The sequence below is a fragment of the Benincasa hispida genome, chromosome 6 (assembly GCF_009727055.1).
Source record: "Benincasa hispida cultivar B227 chromosome 6, ASM972705v1, whole genome shotgun sequence".
NCBI lineage: Eukaryota > Viridiplantae > Streptophyta > Magnoliopsida > Cucurbitales > Cucurbitaceae > Benincasa > Benincasa hispida.
In genome coordinates this window covers 33,687,988-33,706,842 of record NC_052354.1, presented here as the reverse complement: position 1 = coordinate 33,706,842, position 18,855 = coordinate 33,687,988, and the positions used below count along the sequence as shown (strand labels likewise).

The 18,855-nt window shown below is 33.4% G+C and overlaps 1 protein-coding gene across 2 annotated transcripts; it reads right to left on the bottom strand.

The window, feature by feature from the left end:
- Nucleotides 1-3,235: 3,235 nt before the first annotated feature.
- Nucleotides 3,236-17,963, bottom strand: LOC120079615 (chloroplast envelope membrane protein). Of its 2 annotated transcripts, XM_039033861.1 has the most exons (7): nucleotides 17,032-17,962; nucleotides 15,482-15,567; nucleotides 14,610-14,783; nucleotides 6,818-6,932; nucleotides 5,003-5,100; nucleotides 3,956-4,091; nucleotides 3,236-3,475 (listed from the first exon to the last, which is right to left on the bottom strand). In XM_039033861.1, exons 1-7 carry the CDS (start codon nucleotides 17,644-17,646, stop codon nucleotides 3,407-3,409), a joined length of 1,293 nt encoding a protein of 430 aa, XP_038889789.1. In that variant the 5' UTR covers nucleotides 17,647-17,962; the 3' UTR covers nucleotides 3,236-3,406. The 2 variants fall into 2 exon arrangements, 1 of the variants encoding a protein (XP_038889789.1); XR_005482288.1 differs by lacking the exon at nucleotides 5,003-5,100 and having other exon boundaries at nucleotides 17,032-17,963.
- Nucleotides 17,964-18,855: the final 892 nt, after the last annotated feature.

Genomic DNA, 18,855 nt, shown 5'->3' with positions numbered 1-18,855 from the left:
CTTTGTGTGTTTGTGGAGATTTAAGGTTGAGAACATGTAGTCTTGGAAATGTTTTGATTTTTTTTTTTTTTTTTTTTGTATGATTGTAGGATTTTCTTTGTTTTGTAGGATCGTAGGATTCATCTTATGATTTGTGTTTGTTTTGTAGGATGCAATTTGGAGATGATGTTGGAAATATTGTTGGAGATGTTGTATTGGAGATGATGTTGAGAGTTTTTTCTTCTATATATTTGACAAGACATATTTCTTTTATAGACCATTTTGCCAACTTTTCTCTTGTGTAATAAAGAATACTATCGACTTTGTTTGTTTGTTTTATTCCTTATGTGATTATTTTTTATTTACTTAATAATGTTATACATTTTAGGTTATTTAGATCAAATTAAAAAAAAAAAGATTAAAATTTAAAAATTAAAATTAAAAAAGGCAATCTACCGACGAAAAATGTCGAGAGTTCTTATATCTCTCTACTGTTGGTAAGCCATCGGGAGTTCAAATTTAAAAACTTAAGCCGTCGGGAGATATAAAAACTCTCAACGATGTCTATATATGCGTTGGGAGTGAATTAAACTCCCAATGGCCTACCGAACATCGAGAGATCGAAGAACTCCCACGATATCTATTCATGCGTCAAGAGTTACCAACTCCTGACGCCGTAGATCAAGCATCAGAAGTTTATATAAACTCCCGACGGTATATGTTGCCACGTCGAGAGATGTTCTCCCGACGGATATATCCCGACCAAACTCCCAACACGTTTTTTTAACATTTTCCAACGATTTTAAGTGTCCAAAATAGGGTATTTTCTTGTAGTGACAGGAAAATGCTTTGTAATTTATTCATTTTGTTTAGGAACAACACACAAAAAAACCTACAGAATTACATCAAGAGACAATAACAAAACAAACTACTCTGGATAAAGAGAAAGAAAAAGAGAAAAGGTTTGTTCTTCCAATGCTTTTTTCACAAGAGAATAAGGCAGAAAATTGTTGCAACGGTCCACATAAAGGTAAGATAAACAGACTGCATACTAGAAGTTAAGGATTTAATCTCCTCAATGAAGAAGGAGATCTCCGAGAGATTTCAAGACTTATCATTAAGGAGATGAATAACTTCCAAGAAGTTAGTCTCTACCGAGATATTTGTAATATCGGTTGAGAAAATACTATCTTGTCCGTCATAGATGGCCATTGCTTCAAGGATCTTGATTTAATTGTATCTATCATGAGAATGATCTTGTAACCATCCAAGCGAACATGACTTAAATTGTCCAAAGCACCCATTCCAATCATCCGTTGGTCTTGTAAAACTCCAAGTTGCATTATTATTAAGCTTCCACAAGTTCCTCAAAGAAGGGATAAGGAGTCTACACCGAAAATGCTTTGTTATTGTATACTTCTTACGCTTTCAAAGCATGAATGATTTAATTTTGAGTGCCAATAACTTATTTTTCAACAAATTATCAACCCAAAAGTTTTTCACTCCCCCTTTGCTTACTGTTTCTTAAACCAAAGTGAAGGTTTAAAGTTTCCATGTCGCTAAAATTATCAAGGTCTCAATTATTTTATGATATCGATGAAAATATTAATAAAATGTCGATATTGAAAGATATGTCTAGAAAGATTATAAAAATTATAGATTAATAAATATATTTAAATTAAATATAAATATACTACACTTTTTAAACAAATTAAAAAGATCACTATGTTTGGATTTTATGAAAATATTCATAGTAACCTCATTAAAGAAAAAAAATAGATTAATTAATGAAACAACAAAAAAAAAAGTCAAAAGTATTAAAAAAAATGTAGTTAATTAATTAAAACTAATAGGTAATAATTGTTAGGGTATACATAGATACCTTCTAAAGTTGTATTTTTGGAGAAATTGAATCTGAGTTATCCTTAGTATTGAGTTTTTCCATCTGTAGAAAAGTGTGAGTTTTCTCTTTTATTCAATCCATTTACATTTTATTTTGGATATTGTGAATTAATTAAAGGGTAATTGTTTTAAATGGTAATATTGCTAAAAATATTTTCACGTATAGTAAAATGTTATTATCTACCAATGATTCTATCACTGAGCGATAGACATAGTTATTTTGCTATATTTATACATAAATTGAATCATTTTCCTTTATTAGAAAAGAGAAACTCTTAATTAAAACTAATTAATTGATATTCATTTTCTAAGATCAATGCAATTAATGATTTAACCGCAGTTCTTAAATTCTTAAATTCCAACCACAGTTCTATCAATTTTAGTGCGTGATTTGTTTCCTTAATTCATGTTTGTCTATGTAAGTTACCTTAGTTAATTAGTAGACTATGTCCCAACTACATTTAATTTGTGGAGTTAATTACATGCATTAAGTTAACTAAGCAATAGAGTAATTCTATTTAATATCACCAAATTTGCATACATTTGCCCTCGACGGATCAACCTTAGTACTATGTGATGACAGGAAGGCACATCAATATTTTGGTACTGTTATCGGAATCAAACGATGGAAGGGATACTCATACATATCTGGCTATTTATTATGTTACAGAAAGAATGCATATTGTTTATTAGTTTCAATATAAACAAAGAATAAGTTAATTATACCGGTGATCTAAAATATAAATGAGATTTTGACTCGATTTTAGAAAGTTAGGTCGATGGTTAGTGGCAGTGGCGGTGGTGAGAAGATAGAAAACTGAGCAAGACCAAGAAGAGGGAGAAGAACAAGCTCATACGAAGCTAAAAGAAAATAAAAGCGAGAACGAGCACGGAAAGAGAAAAAAACAAACTATTCTGAAGGATCAAATTTTGAAAGAGTTATTAAGTTGTTTTAATGCATAGTAAAATTCCAAAAGAAAAAAGTTCTTATAAGTTTTAATATTCAAAGTTTGACTTGAATTTGGAGGCTGGACTATAATCAGGATTACGATAAAATGTTAAACCCAGTATTGAATGAAATCGTGAAGCGTAAAAACAGTGAGAAATAGGATTGAGTTGAAAACGATGGGAAAGGAATGTAATAGAGGTTATAAACCAGGCCGAAAGTTCTCAATTCAAACGTGGGATTACAACGCATTACATTCAAATCATTTTATTTTCATTTTGCAAGAAGCCTCCAACATAAATTGAAGAAAAAGAAAGTTTGAAAATTTTCAGGTCGATTTTATAACTTACCTGCGATGAAGAATTAAATTATAGCCATAACGCGAAGAGGAGGTGCAACTCAATATGCTGCGAGAATCTCATGAACTCTGGTCTTCATCAGAAAAATTTATTGCTGCAAATACTCTCAAGTATACACAGGTTATTATAGAAGAGAAGGGAAAACTACATTGTTCATACAATTATACCGTACTCTCAAATGACCATGAGCCCAAATTTCCAAAATTGAATGGGTAAACAACTAATGGCGCTTCATTTCCTGGAATAAATTCGCCACTCTTGGTGATAATCTTGGCAGAAATTTAAACAGCTGTTGAATGGAAAAATAAATAAATAAATAAGGAAGAAAAAAAGTAAAGATGTGATCAGAAAACTTCACACATTACTCAATACACTTTTCATCCTATACATGAGCAAACTGATGTAATAGGATTATGGTATTACGGCTACCTTGGTTAAATCCTCAATTGATTAGGGATTAAGACTAGTTTCCTTCGTTTATTAGGATTAGGATTAGTTTCTTAAATTAATTAGCGCAAGGACTATGATTAGTTTGCTTTTCAATACTCTAGATAGAGAAATTGTCTTCCTGTATAGATAACCTTGAATTCATAGTAAAGATTTTGATATTATTATTGGAGATTTCTTTTCTTTTATCCTTTAGGTTACATCATAAAGTATATGCAATTCACCACTGAGCTATGTTCATGTTGGTCACATGCCATAACCCTAATGCAGGTTGGAATATGGAAAATAATAGAGGTACTGGAAAAATATTTGTGGAACATACCCAAAGTTTCACGCATGCATCCATGATAACTGGAACCAGGCATATAAAGATGGTTATTACAGATTGATCAACCTCAAGGCCATAGTGTTCAACAATTATCTCTAACAAAGTCTGCCAACCGGACTCAGAATGATACCTGCCAGCATAAATAGTTTAATAGCACTCTAATTGAATAGACAGTTAGTATATGCAGTGAACAAAATCCATAAGCGAACTATACAAGATATTGGGGTAAATAGATACACGACCTACAGATAACATAATATCAACATGCCAGCTGACATTTGCATGCTATGAATATGATAATTCATGATCCCTTAAAAAGAGTGGAGGTTAGCTCATGAAAGACACAAGAGAGTAGAAGATTGGCTAAAGGATTTTCTTTTTGGCTTGAGGTTTAAGGGAGGCTAAGGCGCTTCGATTGTCTGCAGTTAGATGAGAACCACCCTTTGGCTAATTTGGAAGGAGAGTAATCTTAGATTGTTCAAGGACAAAATGGCATTCCGAGGATTCCTTAGTCAATAGTCTACAGCATTTGGCCGTTTGGTGGAGTTCAAATCATAAAGATTTCTCTTATCGTCATGGTTTTTCTGTGGTTATTAGAAATTGGAAAGCTGTCATAATAACCCAGTCCCTTGGGGTTTTTGTTTTTTTTTTGTTTTTGTTTTTTTTTAAAAAAAAAAATAATAATAATAATAATAGCAAATGATTCCTATTGTTAACTACGCTGATCTACCTAATGTGCAGTTCCTCTCAATTATCCTGGCTCTTCTAATTAACGGTCAAGGAGGCCAATTCTACAAGCATTACATATCTCAGTAAAATCTATGTTTCTATAGGTCAAGGAGGCCAATATCTGGTCAAGACAATAGACTGGATCATAAGATCAGCAAATACGTTATCAAGCTCTCTCTCTATGCAGTAATCTAGGTTATCAGTAATATACATTATCATGCCTGGCAAAAAACGAATAGTAAATTTAGATTTTAGAATCAAGATAATATATGGAAAGAATTGGTAGAACAATAGTAAAGACCGAATAGTTACCCTAAAAAAATATCTGTAATTAGTATAATTAAAAATGCCTTCCCAGTATCTGATATATTACTTATTATTTTATAACCCGTAAATTTCAGCAAAGCTACCTGCAAAATCCAGGGATGAAAAAGAACTGATAAGCTGTAGAACATATTAGATAATTAACAATATAGTACAAGCAAAAATTTTAAAATTAAAAAAATAACGTATAGCGAATGTTTAGCTAGAATAGTTGCGAGCCATTCAGAGACTATTTAAAACATCATAAGAGTCGAGATGCTTAGACTTCAAACATAGTTTTGTCCCACAAGCGTAACTTTGCCTCACAGTCCACTCCTATCGTCAGTGTCAATGTTATATTTTAACAGAGTTTATGTGGGTATTGTGACATATTTCGGCAATGCTCAATCCCAATGAAATTGCTATTATTAGCTGATCTATAATCAAAATCATTTCCGAACATAAACTCACTCTTTTCACTTCTCAACTACAAGGATTAATAAGTTAAAGAGACTCCATGGGTTTTAGTCATTGTAAAATGGAAAACAAGCTCCTTTTTTTGTTTGATTGGGTAATGATCCCGGGAGATGTGATTATCGTTGAGAAAAAAAGGAGACCTCCTTTTTGTTTGTCCAAAGGAGGGCTTGTGGTTAGAAGAAACTTTTGTAGTTTTCCAGAAAGGTATGAACGGAAAGGTCATGCTTGCACGAAATATTTTAATCAGTGTGCAAAAAAGTCGGGGGTTTGGAAGAAGTTTTCTGTGGATCTGCTGCGAAGTCCACTCAATTTCAAGTTTTTCAAAGGTTATACTGATACACCTCCTACAACACCATCTATCCGTTTTATTTATTCAAAAAGAAGGAAAAAACATCAATCATGAAGGAAGTTGAATGAGGATAGCGGAGTTATGCCAACGAGTTGGTTTCTCTCATGTTGGGTCTGGACAGTTATTAGGAGTTATGTTGTGTATGGTATATGGATTAGTATTTAAGTAAACTAGTTTAGTTATGTATAGGAAAAACTATCTTATTTTCTTTGTTTTGGGTAGGGAAAGTCCAAACCTCTCGAATGTTTGGGTTGTATGAAACTTTCCTTGAATGTTTATGAATAATCTCTGATGTTTCTACCCAGTTGTGTATCATATACTCGAGGGTATCTGAATACGATGGAAGATGCAAAGTCATTTGGAACTAATCAAGAGAGTTAAATTCTAAGGAGGTAGGAAGTAAACAGAAGAAGGATTCTCAATTGATCAAAGTATGAAAATGGTGGAACTTCAATGTATTCCAGTAAAGTTCCAATTAAAGATGGCAGTAAACTTCAATGTACTATCTTTTGACCTATTGGAGAAATCTTTTGTAACTCCTTTGATTTGGACTTTTGCCCATCTTTGGTAACTTTCATATATCAATGAAATTTGTTTCTAATAAATAAATAAATAAAATTGATGGCAGTAGTACATTTTGTTCATTTATCCAATTGGAAAATTAAGGGAGAAGTACTAATAGTATTAAGGTGAGAGAATAATTAAAAGGGGGGGAGTAGGTAATCAAATTTCATTTATTACAATGGGTGAATCAAGGGGGGGTTTCCAAGAAGAATGAAGATAGAATGATTTCTGAAGCATTTTTTTTCCTGAAATTTTCTAAATTCACTCTCAACTTTCAGATAGTGTTTAATGAATTACTTCACTCAAACATCTTGAGCATTCATGATTTTTATGGTGATTGGAGAATAATGTTATGATGATAAGGGGAAACTGTATTGCAACATCTCAATTTCACTGATAAAAGTCAGAGAGGGAAAGGGCAGGTAATAACTTACTTTACTTTGGTTGAAGTACAAAAGAATGAATAATGAGATCCCAAATACCATGTCTGACCATATGTTGGCAAATGCTTTACGGTTCTCTAATCTCCACTCATCTCTCAATGTTAACCTGTTGAAGCAACATGAAATAAACTAGAAAAAAAGAAAATTGTAGAGAGTTCTTCATATCAAATGGAATAGCGTGTTTACAGAAACCACTTACCTAAACTAATACACACAATTATTTATGTGCATACACAAGACGTATGAATGCAGAAGTGGTTTTCTTATTATGTGTGTAACCTCAACCAAAAGCTACAAGTACAACAAAGCAGCACATGCAATTATTACCATATGAGACCCAAATTTTAGTTGCAAAAGACCACAGTGTGCAAAGACATGCTGATTATTTTCATGTGCAAAAAGGTAAACAAAATGGAAAGCCAAAGGGAGGCATTAGATCTAGCAAGATACCAATTCTCTCTCTATTCTGACCACCTAAACATTCTCCTATTTTCTCTCAAGCCAAATGCTCCATAAAACAGCAAAAAGAAAGCTTTACACAGCCTTATCTCAAAACTAAAATAGCGGGCGAAAGGAAACCTCATCCAATCATTTTTTTCTAATGAAATACTTGACTTTCATTAAGAAAAAAAATGAATGCATACACTGGATAATTTAATTGATTTTCATATTTCATTGTATTTTATTCTTATCCTAATTATTTAATTGTATTTTATTTTTATCCTAATTATTTAATTCTATTTAATTTTAAAAACTTTAAGGGGTGAGAAAAAGTCGATTTTCCTTCCCTTTTTTAAGGAGTTTTTAACCTTACGTGGTTAAGACTTTGTAATCGTCTTCTTCTTCCTTCCGTAAAAAATATAGTTTTCTGAGAGACAGAAAAATACTCTAATTTCTATATACGATTTCAAAAGGTTCTGTGAGCTACAAGTCCAAAGAAATTTGAAAGATCACTTAGTTGCACGCAAGCATTCTTGAAGGATGTTGTATCCTAGAAGTGGAGTGACGAATTACTGTGCAAGTGAGGGCACGTCTTCTTTAAGGACAGTGTCAACGCGACTCAACCTAAACAGGCTTTTCCAAACTCTTAATTTCTTATTGAATTTTTGGTGTTTAATTGTTTGGCTTTAGAATTTGTCTTTTTATTCACTGTTTGATTGTAGAGTTTTCCAACAATCTTAGTGAAGGCAGCCGTTTTAGCCCAAACATGCCAACTAAAACTACTATTATAAAGGTCTAGAAGAAAAAGATACTTTATGTCATGAAAATATTCTGAGTGCATTAGAAAAATGGCTTGATTTCAAAATGGTAGATGATAAGTCCGTCTATGACCCAAATTCATGAATTTGAAAACCTTATCTTTGATTTGAAAATGAAGGGAATTGTTCTAGACAATGTTGTATTAGTGGTCTGCCTCCTTAAAATTACCCCCCCTTGGTCAAATTTTCACTAAAACAAAAACCTGAGGATTTTTCTTACAATGAATTAGTCATTTCATTAAGAATTGAAGACAAGCATCGTGAAAACTTGAAAGAGGGATCTGCTTCTAATAGTCAGGCCAAGGCTCTATTGGTAGAAAAAGCTTATAAACCTAAGCCAAAAAAATTTCAAGAAAAATAGTCCAAATAAAAACCAGCAAAACAATAACAAACCAAAGGATAATCAGAAAAAATTGGGTCCTCATCACTCTCTGTAGTGCATGCAAAAATGGCTGACGCTTCGAGTTCGGTGAACAAGATGAAGAATTTTCTCTTTTCCAGAATGGCCAATTCCGAGGAGACTCTGAAATCCTTTTTCAATTCTCAGGTATATGATGGAGAAAAATGGGCCTTGAACATGAAATTGCTTCGTGCTGGGATGTTTGCAGGTTCCATCCTTCTCATGTGGAATTACAGTGATCACATCATGAGAGTTTGCGAGAGGGCAACAATTCTTAGCACACAACTTCTCTTTACTTCTGGTATGAAGAGAACATTCTCTCCCCTTTGTAGTAGACCGATTTATAATGCACTCGTTCTCACCTAAAAAAAATTGGGTTCTCCTCTCTATTGGGTTTGTGGCAAGACGAATTATCTGGCAAGGGATTGCGCGTAAAGGTAGAACTTCCAAGCCAAATACATCAAAGCCACAAGCAAATGTGGTGACTGCAGGCCAGGCCGACTCCATTCTCCATCGAACGGGTATTATATTAGTAATACCAAGTTAAATTTAGTTTTTATTAACTAAATTTAATAAAATACTTAAATTAGTTGTCGGGTTGGGTTATTTATTCTTTTTCGTTTCTTTTCTATTACATTTTTTATTAACTTAAAATACTTAAATTAGTTTACAACACATACTAATAATTAAAATTTCATAAAACTCAAATGTTAAATATCAAAATCCAAGATATCTATTACAAACATCATAAAAATATATGTGGGTTATAATATTTATAAGTTATAATATATATATTTTTAATAATATTATAAACTCGGGTTGGATTGGGTCAATCTGAATTTTTAAAAGTATAACTTGAACCCAACCCAACCCAAAAAAACATAAAAAAATTCAACCCAACCTAACCCAAAATTAAAACTAACCCAACTCAACCCTTACAATTTAGGTTGGATAGTCCGGATTGTTCAGGTTGTCAGGTCATTTGAACACCCTTAGTGGAGAGTATTGTTGATGAATGAGTTTTATAGTATGCATGGCTTAATTCATCAAGTTACTCCACTTATGCACCTTAATCAAATGGTGTGCCTTATTAAATATGATAAATGTTATGTTGTTAAGTCCTGGAATGTCTACTAATTTTTGGGTTGAAGCTTTATATTCTACCTGTTTAATTTTGAATAGAGTTCTTTACAAAAAAAAATTGATAAAACTCCTTGTGAAATATGGAAAAATAAAATCCCTAACTTAAAATTTAAAGTGTGGGGTGCTTGACTAAAGTTAATATGTCTTTTAATAAATAGAAAAAATAAGGTCCTAAAACTATTGATTGTATATTTGTTGGATATTTTTTTAATAGCACTACATATAGTTTTTAGTTCTAAATTCTGATGTTGCTGGCTATACAAAGAATACTATTATTGAATCTCGTGATGCCAATTTTTTTTTTAATGTTTTTCCTATGAAAAAAATTGGAATAAACAAATTGAAGAAGGTTCTAGTAATAAAGAAATATCTCCTAATTTATAACAATTAGAACCAAGAAAGAGTAAAAGAAATAGAATCAATAAAAGTTTTGGGACGTTACATATATTTAGTTGAAATGACCCCAAAACACTCTCAAATGCAATAAAATCTATTGATTCAAATACTTGGGTTTTGACCAAACTTCTACGTGGCTGCAAAGCCAATGGGTGTAAATGGATATTTAGGAAAAAACTTAAAATTGATGGCTCTATATAAATTCAAAGCTAGATTAGTTGCAAAAGGATTTAGTCAAAAGGAAGGAGTGGACTTTTTTTATACGGACTCTCCCATCGCTAGAATGACCACTATTAGAGTTTTAATTGTCATTGCTTCTATCCTTAGAAATTCACCGGATGGACGACGCGAATTAGAAGAAAAGATTTACATGGAACAAGAATTAGAAGAAGAGATTTACATGGAACAATTTGAAAAGTTTATAAAATCAGGCCAGAAAAATAAAGTGTGTAAACTGGTTGTCCCTTTACTATTTAATGTAGGTCTCTAAACAATGACATGAAAAATTTGATAGTGATATCTATATATAAATATACTAAAATGGTGAAAAATGCATGTGTTATTTTTATGCTTGTATCTGGATGACATCCTTATCTTTGGTACTAACATGAAAATTAATAATGATTTTTATCGAATGATTTTGATATGAAAGATTTGGGTCCTACTAATGTTATTTTAAGGGTTAAATTGATTAGAAGGGATAATGAATTTTTGTTGACTTAATCACATTATGTATCAACATTTTTTGGAAAAGGTTGGCTATTCTGATTTGAGTCTTGTTTCTCTCTTTGGATCCAATTTCACATCATAAATATTCTTAAATAATTGATTCACTAATGTATCTTGCTAATTGCACAAGGCCCTGACATTGTATATGTTGTGAATCGATTAAGTAGATATACTTGTAACCCAAATGAATATTATTGGTGTGCAATTGAAAGATTGTGTAGATATCTTAAGGGCACATCTAATCTCACTATTTGTTATAGTAGATTTCCTTCACATAAGGTTTTAGTCATGCTAATTGGATAGCTGAATCTGATAAAACTAAAGCAATTAGTGGGTATGTTTTTACTTTGGGGGGTGGTGCTCTATCTTGGAAATCTACTAAAAAAAACATTAATATCTAGATCCACCGTGGAAGCTAAGTTTATTGCCTTAGATTTAACTAGTAAGAGGAAAAATGGATAAGATGTCTAATGTCTGATATTCCTATTTTCTTAACTGCTAATCATGTGCCTTTAGACTTTGATAGTCAAGCTACTTTAGCTAGGACTGGTAATAATATATATAATGGGAAACGTAGGCATATCAGAATTAGACATAATTCTATTAAGCAGTTATTATCTCATGGTGTGATCTCTCCTAGATTTTGCTAAATCTAAAAAGACTAAAGTCCATAATGTAGTCAACATAATGGACACCCAACCTCAAAGATTGGAGATCCCATAAAAGAGGTTATGAAATTGGAGTGTGCATATGAGAGCACTGGTAAGTAAAACAATTTTTGTCCCATTCCTAAGGTGGTAATGCTCATAAGGTGACGATTAGGAAGAGTAAAGCTCTAAATGAAACCAAGGCATGCATTATGCGGTGTTGGTCACAAACAACCCTTGGAGGTTTCACCTATGTGGGTGTTGTAGTGAGGTAGCTACAATAGGGAGTTGGGCTACTCCTTTAGAACACTCATGAAAATGGGATATGTGCGCATGACCGTCTAAAGAGCAAAACAGACTAGAACTTCTAAATTGGCTTGGGTTATGTGTGGGGTAAGTGGAAGTTTGATTTAAATGACCTAGTTCAAGACTATGTTCACTATGGCTCCTCAAATGGATAGTTATTTTCACTAAGTGGAGGTTCAAACCCGAAAGGTACCTACACCTATTGCATAGTAAAATGTTCACATCTTGTTGTTTCCTTTCAAGGAAGAATTTGATATATTTTGAAAATCATAAATTATGTGACGGATTAATCGATAATTTAATTGATTTTTATATTTTATTGTATTTTATTTTTATCCTAATTATTTAATTGTATTTTATTTAAAAAACTTTAAGTGTGAGAAAAAGTCAATTTCCTTTCAGTTTAAGAGTCTTTAACATTACGTAGAGGTGGTTAAGGCTTTTTAATCATCTTCTTCCTTCCATAAAATGATACAAATTTCTGAGAGACAGATAAATACTCTGATTTCTATATACGATTTCAAAAGATTTTGTGAGCTACAAGTCCAAAGACGTTCGTAAGATCGCTTAGTTACACACAAGCATTCTTGACGGGTGTTGTATCCTAAGAGTGGAGTGTTGAATTACTTAATACAAGTGGGGCACATCTTCTCTAAGGACAACGTCAACACGCCTCAACCCAAAAATTACAAGTTGTTCCAACATTCACGAGCTTACAAAAGGAAAAAGGCCCACAAAAAGGGAGCCAACTATGAGAAGGGACTCCAATCAAGTTAAAATAAGACCTAACTAGTAATTACAAAAATGTCTAAACACTGAGGCCTAGAGAAACAAAGAAACAAACAAAAACGCCAAACACCATTACTAGAGCTCTCCCTCCCCTTGAAAATTTTATTGAATAGCACACACCCCAACCTACTACAAAATCAATCCTTTCTCAAGAAAGGGCAAATGGAAGAACAACTCCTCAAATGACTCCACGAACAAAGCAACAGCTAAAAGCCTTGAAGAAACCACACCAAATAGCCCAAGCAAAAACACAACTCCAGAGGATATGATCAAGGTCCACAACTTAGAGTACAACGATGGGGCCTAACCAAGGAGGACCTCTCGCCAAGATTTGATCTAAAGTGTCACCCTGTCCATGCAAAACTCACATAAAGAACTTCACCTTCTTGGAGATTTTTATCTTCCACACCAAGGAAAAGATAGAGGCATTAGTATGGGAGGTATTGGTCAGGCAACCGAAGAAAGAGTTGCAAGAAAAGGCTTTTGAAGGACAAGGAGACTAAAGATGAACATCCCCCTCTTGGACCTAAAATGAAATTCTCCCAACAAAGTTAAAAGATCCAAGACATCCGTTGTTTCGCTATTGATCAATGGCGAAAGAAACCCAAAGAAGAAGAAGGAAAGGGAGAAGGTGGAGATTCTGACTGAGGAAGGATTGACACCGTTGAATGTTTATGCAAGGTATCTAACAATGTCCCTGCAATTCAACACAGAAACCAAACACAATGACAAAGCAACAAGATATAATGATTTGATTTCACTCAAAAGAGCCAGCTATTCAAGAGACCTGGGACTCTCCTTGGCCAAACCCAACCAAACAACAAATTCTCCACGCCCCAAACTGACCCTGAAAACCCTAATAAGACCTCCAACCCTTCCCTAATACGCGTGTTTCATCTGACAATTAACAAACTATTCTTGTGCAATTATCCTATTGCTCTTCCTTGCATAAGTATTCAAGATACAAGGTCTTACAAATTCCTAGGAGAGGACAGGCCCAGAGGGATTGATCCCCAGCTACTTATCCTTCCAAAAATAGGTATCCCCTCCCATATTAAGAATAAACTGAGAAAGCAAAGAGAAATCCGCTGAGATATCTTTCCATGGGTTTTTGGAGGTGCCTTTAACCCCATCAATGGTCCAATTAAAGGAGCAAAGCCCATACTTACTAGCGACAACCTTGTGCCATAAAGTGTCGGCTTCATGATAGAATCACTAGAGCCATTTAACCAACAGGGTCGTGTTTCTCACTCTCACATTACCAATGCCTAACCCCCCTAGTCCAACGGCCTAGAAACGACCTCCCAATGCAAACGTGCAACCTGCCTCCCTCTTCAATGCCCTCCCATAAGAAATCCCTCATTATCTTCTCAATTGCCTTACTCACCGAGCTGAGGACTCTAAATAGAGACAGAAAGTAAGGATGCCACTTAAAACCAACTTAATGAGGGTAAGTCTTCCCCCTTTCGAGAGAAGCTCTTTTTCAAGAGGCAAGCCTCTTGCAAATCTTACCAACGACAGGATCCTAAAACGAGATGTGATGTAGTACAGGGATGGATTATTGTATACTACTGTTGTATAGCTTTTGTTTAGCTTCTGTTTCATTTCCCCTGTTTTCCCCTGTTTTTATGTTGTTACTGTGTAGTTACTTTAGCAAGCCATTATTTTACAGCAAGTTTTCTTTTATTTTACCATAAGTGTTTCAATTGTCTTCATCCTGGTAAAGCATGCTTTCCATGGATTAAAAGACTGATTAGTAGCCTTTAACTAGAGGTCCCTGGGTTATAATTGAGGTATTATTTAAATAAAGATTGATTCAAGATTTCTCCTTGATTTTGATTCAAGATTTCTCCCTGATTTTGTCTTACACCAGGATGCTCCGAGGGGTTATGACCAAGGAACCTCATAGATCAATAAACAGCAATCGAATCTTAGGCTTCTGGTCTAACACATTTTTGTAATGAATTATTCTCTCAGACATGCCAAAATCATAACAAAAACATAAAAGGATTAGCATGTTTAACTTCTTTCTAGAATCAATATTTGGTATTTCATTCTCATTAACAAATTTTATTTCTCCTCCAAAGAAAACAAAAGTTATGATGCAAACTTACGCTCTATGCCGTAATTCCCACCATAGCTCTTCATCAGAAAGAGGAGGAGACTTTCCAATTTCCATCTCAAGTTTGAATCTTTCTTTCTCAATTTTTAGTTCCTCAACCATCTCGAGCTTCTGGTTTCTTCTCACATCGAGCATCTCGGCTGCCAGTGGCACTTTCTTGACATACCTGTTAGAATGTAGGAACATAACAGAAGTTGACAACGATAATTTAGAGATTGGTTATCAAAGATTGAGAACCATTACCAAAGGGAATCTTTAAAAATGAGTTCAACGTGAACTCAAAAACCCACCGATAGAAACTTCTACAAGATCAATTATCTACAAACTGTTAAAGAATCTAAAATAACAAATTAAATGCATCGAGCATAGCTATAGTCCTATTTTTCCTTTCTTCCTAATACAATTATTTAAAATTTTATATGTCTTGTCTACATTATGATGGAAATATATCATAATTAATAATAAAAAATAATAAATAATAAAAAAAATCATTTGGAACAACATGTCTTTCAATTTCAACTATAGCAATGAATAATCCACTGTAATTTTTAAATAGCAGCTTCAAAAGAAGCACAATTCTTTTTTCTTTTTCTTTTTTTTTCCAAAACAAGAAACAAAATTTTGATTCAAAAGCACTCTTCTATATGCATATATACGTACAGAAGGATTCAGAAGAATATTTGGGCATGTGGTACTGTGCTCAAGCTCATCAGTCATCAAGTGCATTGTTTGCCTACGGCCACATGCTATAAAGACACCATTTTCATCATGTAATGAAGTGACATAAAAAGTTTAGGCATCATTTGATAACATCTCTTATTTTTAGGGAGGACACATCATAATGTAAAGCTACTCATCTATTACCTATCAAGAAAGGGCATGAGAACGTAATCATGAACCACGAAATCCAATGCCCAGGGTATAATTATTAAAGCTGTGAGAAACTTTGCCTGCAAAGATGAAAGTGAAAATAGCTTAGAATAGGAGGTTTCATTGTCAAAACCAATTATTTCAAAGATCAAGGCAGTTCCCTGTTCAGTGCTATATTTGAAAGGAATCCATCAGATGCAAATGTATGATCACTGCTCCGTGAGAAACTAAAGTTTTCAAAAAGTTTTGAACATATTGTAAAAGAAGGTTTGAACACACTGTAAAAGGGCAAAACATGTCTCCTATTTAAAGTATATCTAGCAGAAAACTGATGCATTCTTTACAAATATTCCAGCCTTCCTTAAATTATCATGTCTAAGAAAGTTTATATGGAGAGTGAAAGAGAAATGAGACGAGTTGTTTCATTTTTTTTTTCTTTTTTTTTTTTTTTTTTGTTTAAATAGCAAATGATTTGTATGCCAGTATGCTACATGGAGGTGATGTAGTGGCTGGATTTCAAGGCTTTGTAGATTGGTCGGTGGTCTTCATCAAGGGCAGGATGGTGTCAAAAAACAAGCACTCCAATGGTATTCTAACTCCAACTAGACCACCTGATTTTGTCTTGGCCAAAACTCGGATCAAACTGTTTATCTTGTCCCCATCTCAGCCCATGAACCCAACTCTATTATTGGGGCAGCATCCAAAAGTAAGCTATAGAATCATTATTTTTAATAGAAATGGAGTACAATCCAGGAAAGCACTAGCCAAAGAGGCTTTTTCCCATGATATTATCTAAAATAAAGATTGGTAAAGATCTTACGTATACTTTTCTCGTGGAGATTTTGGGATTATTGAGCGCCATTTGTCTAACCTCCACCTCTGGACCTTAGGTAAATTGTTATCTGGGAAGTGAGAGCCATGAGGGAAGGTAACTAGGTGATAGACATAGGTCACATGAGGGAAAAGGGAACCAGCACTATCCTATATATAAGATCAGGGCAGCCTTACCCTGTATTTTCTCAGAATTCTTGTATTGTCGAGTTTACTGTGTGCAGGTGAAGGAGAAACCTAACATCTTCCATAACATAAATTTAAGTTGTTACAGACCCAAATTATGCCAATTAGGATGCTGAAAACTTTATGGTGATGGCAAGGCCAATTAAATGAACTATGTGGAGTAGATGTGAACCCAAATTACATATTCTACAATACAGTAAAGGAAATTCATCAGTTTAACATATTCCAAAGCCAAAGAAGACGGTGATGCCCAAATAAATGAGCCAAGACAAAAGGGTTTTGTTTTATGGCTATCCATGCAGGGCAGTATTTAAATCTTTGAAGATATTTCCGAAGCTTAGATTGAGTAGGTTGATATCACGTTTCCCAAATAATATTAACAACTGAACTCTTAACGATATCAGACAGAAGTATGGCATGAGTTAATATAGAACAAAATCTAAATAAAGTAGTAAACTAAGTTGGTTGTGAATGATATGAATACTATGTTCAATTAAGGTTATACCACATTGCATACATGAGCTTACCGAATTCAAGGAGGCATACTGGAATACACGGTCTTCATAGAGCATGTCATCCTCTTCCTTCCCAAGAACCAAATCTCTAACTGACTCAACAAATCCCTTCTCAGGAACTAAATCACTAGCATCCGACGATTCCTCATTCAATTCCCCAATACCATTATCCCAATCTTGACTCCATGAAGTTCGACCATGATTTGTGTCATCATAAAGCCAATCAGTCCACCTCTGCCCTTGCTCATTCCTCACATCTTCCTGTGCTTCCTTCAACTCTATAATAGCCTCAGCTCTCTTCTTCCACGCCTCAAATTTTTCATCATCAGACAAATCTTCATCACTCGCAACACTCTCCAACTCATCCTCCAACATACCATCATCCTTCAAACCCAGCCAATTTCCATCATCATCAAAGAAAAACTTCTGCCACCAACTCCTTTTCCTCGAATAACCATTCTTCTTAGCATTAAGAACATGCCGATTAAACCCGTTTCCCTTACGACCCAACACAGCAAATTTATGGAATGACTTGCAGGAAGGAAAATTGAAAACACAAGATACCTTGGTGCAGTCAAGAAAGATTAACTGGTGGCGTAATAGCATTGAAGTGCTCATCAAGAACATGTGGATAAACCCACATTTTTCGGGTTTCCAATACGATTAATGCAAGCTAGTTCAGAAGAAATCAGAGAGATGAAACAAAAAAATTGTTGTAATCTATATATCTCATGTTATTGACGATGCATAAACAAATTAGCAAGAATTGAATGAAATCAAAAAAGGAATTCAACTCTGCATTGCTGAAAGAGAAGAAAAAACAAAAAGAAAGGAAGAAAATGGAAAGTTCTTCCTTCTCGTGAATGGGGTTGGAGCGAGTGAAGCTGTGGAGAATGGAGAGTGTGAGGATAACGGTAGTGTACACGTCGCTACATCTACGGATAATTCCACAATTACGTCATTAACACTCTCCTTCCTGGATAACACAAATTGAGACTCCTTTTAAAAAATTAAAAAAAAAAAAAAAATGTGTTTTTTTTCTTAAATTAAATATTATTTTAGTTTCTGAATTTTGAATATTGTTTTATTTTATCTATTATCCGTTTTAGTCCTCAAACTTTTAAAAAAAATATATTTAATTTGGTTTTTGCTATATTAAGATTTTGTTGAGGTGATTTTGTAATTTTTTATGACTAGGCTACCAAATAAGTTAGTTATACTAAAAAATCTAGAATTTTAATTTTGAATAAGACGGCAAAGTGAAGGAATTTGAAAGACATTTTTAGTTCAAAATTTTGGTCCTTTAATATTTTGGCATGTTGATTCTTGTCATTTTAGTTCAACTTTATCTTACTCAATACATCTAAAGCATAATCATCCAAAATACAAGCTCATTCACATTTCTGCTGAAGGGTTAACATGATTTCAATAGTATGGACTAAAATAAACAATTTTAAAAGTTTAAAGATCAAAATAGAACAAGATTTAAAGTTCATGGACTAAAATATGATTTAAATCTTTTATTTTTAATTGCATAAAAAAAAGTTTTTATTTTTTAATTTTCAAATTTTGGCTTTCATATAAACAAGTTTTTAAAAACCACTTTTTTTAGTTTTTAAATTTTGGCTTTATTTTTTAAAATACTCTTAAAATATAGACATCAAACCATAGAAAGCAATAGATGAAAATGGTGTCAATTTTATCAATTTTGACTTATAATACAATAAAAGCATAAGAAGAAAGTTCAAAATTTATTGGAGAGATAAAATTGCAAACACTTTTTGAAGTTTAAAAGTAAAATTACAAAAACTTTTATAAGTTTAGGGTCAAAATTGA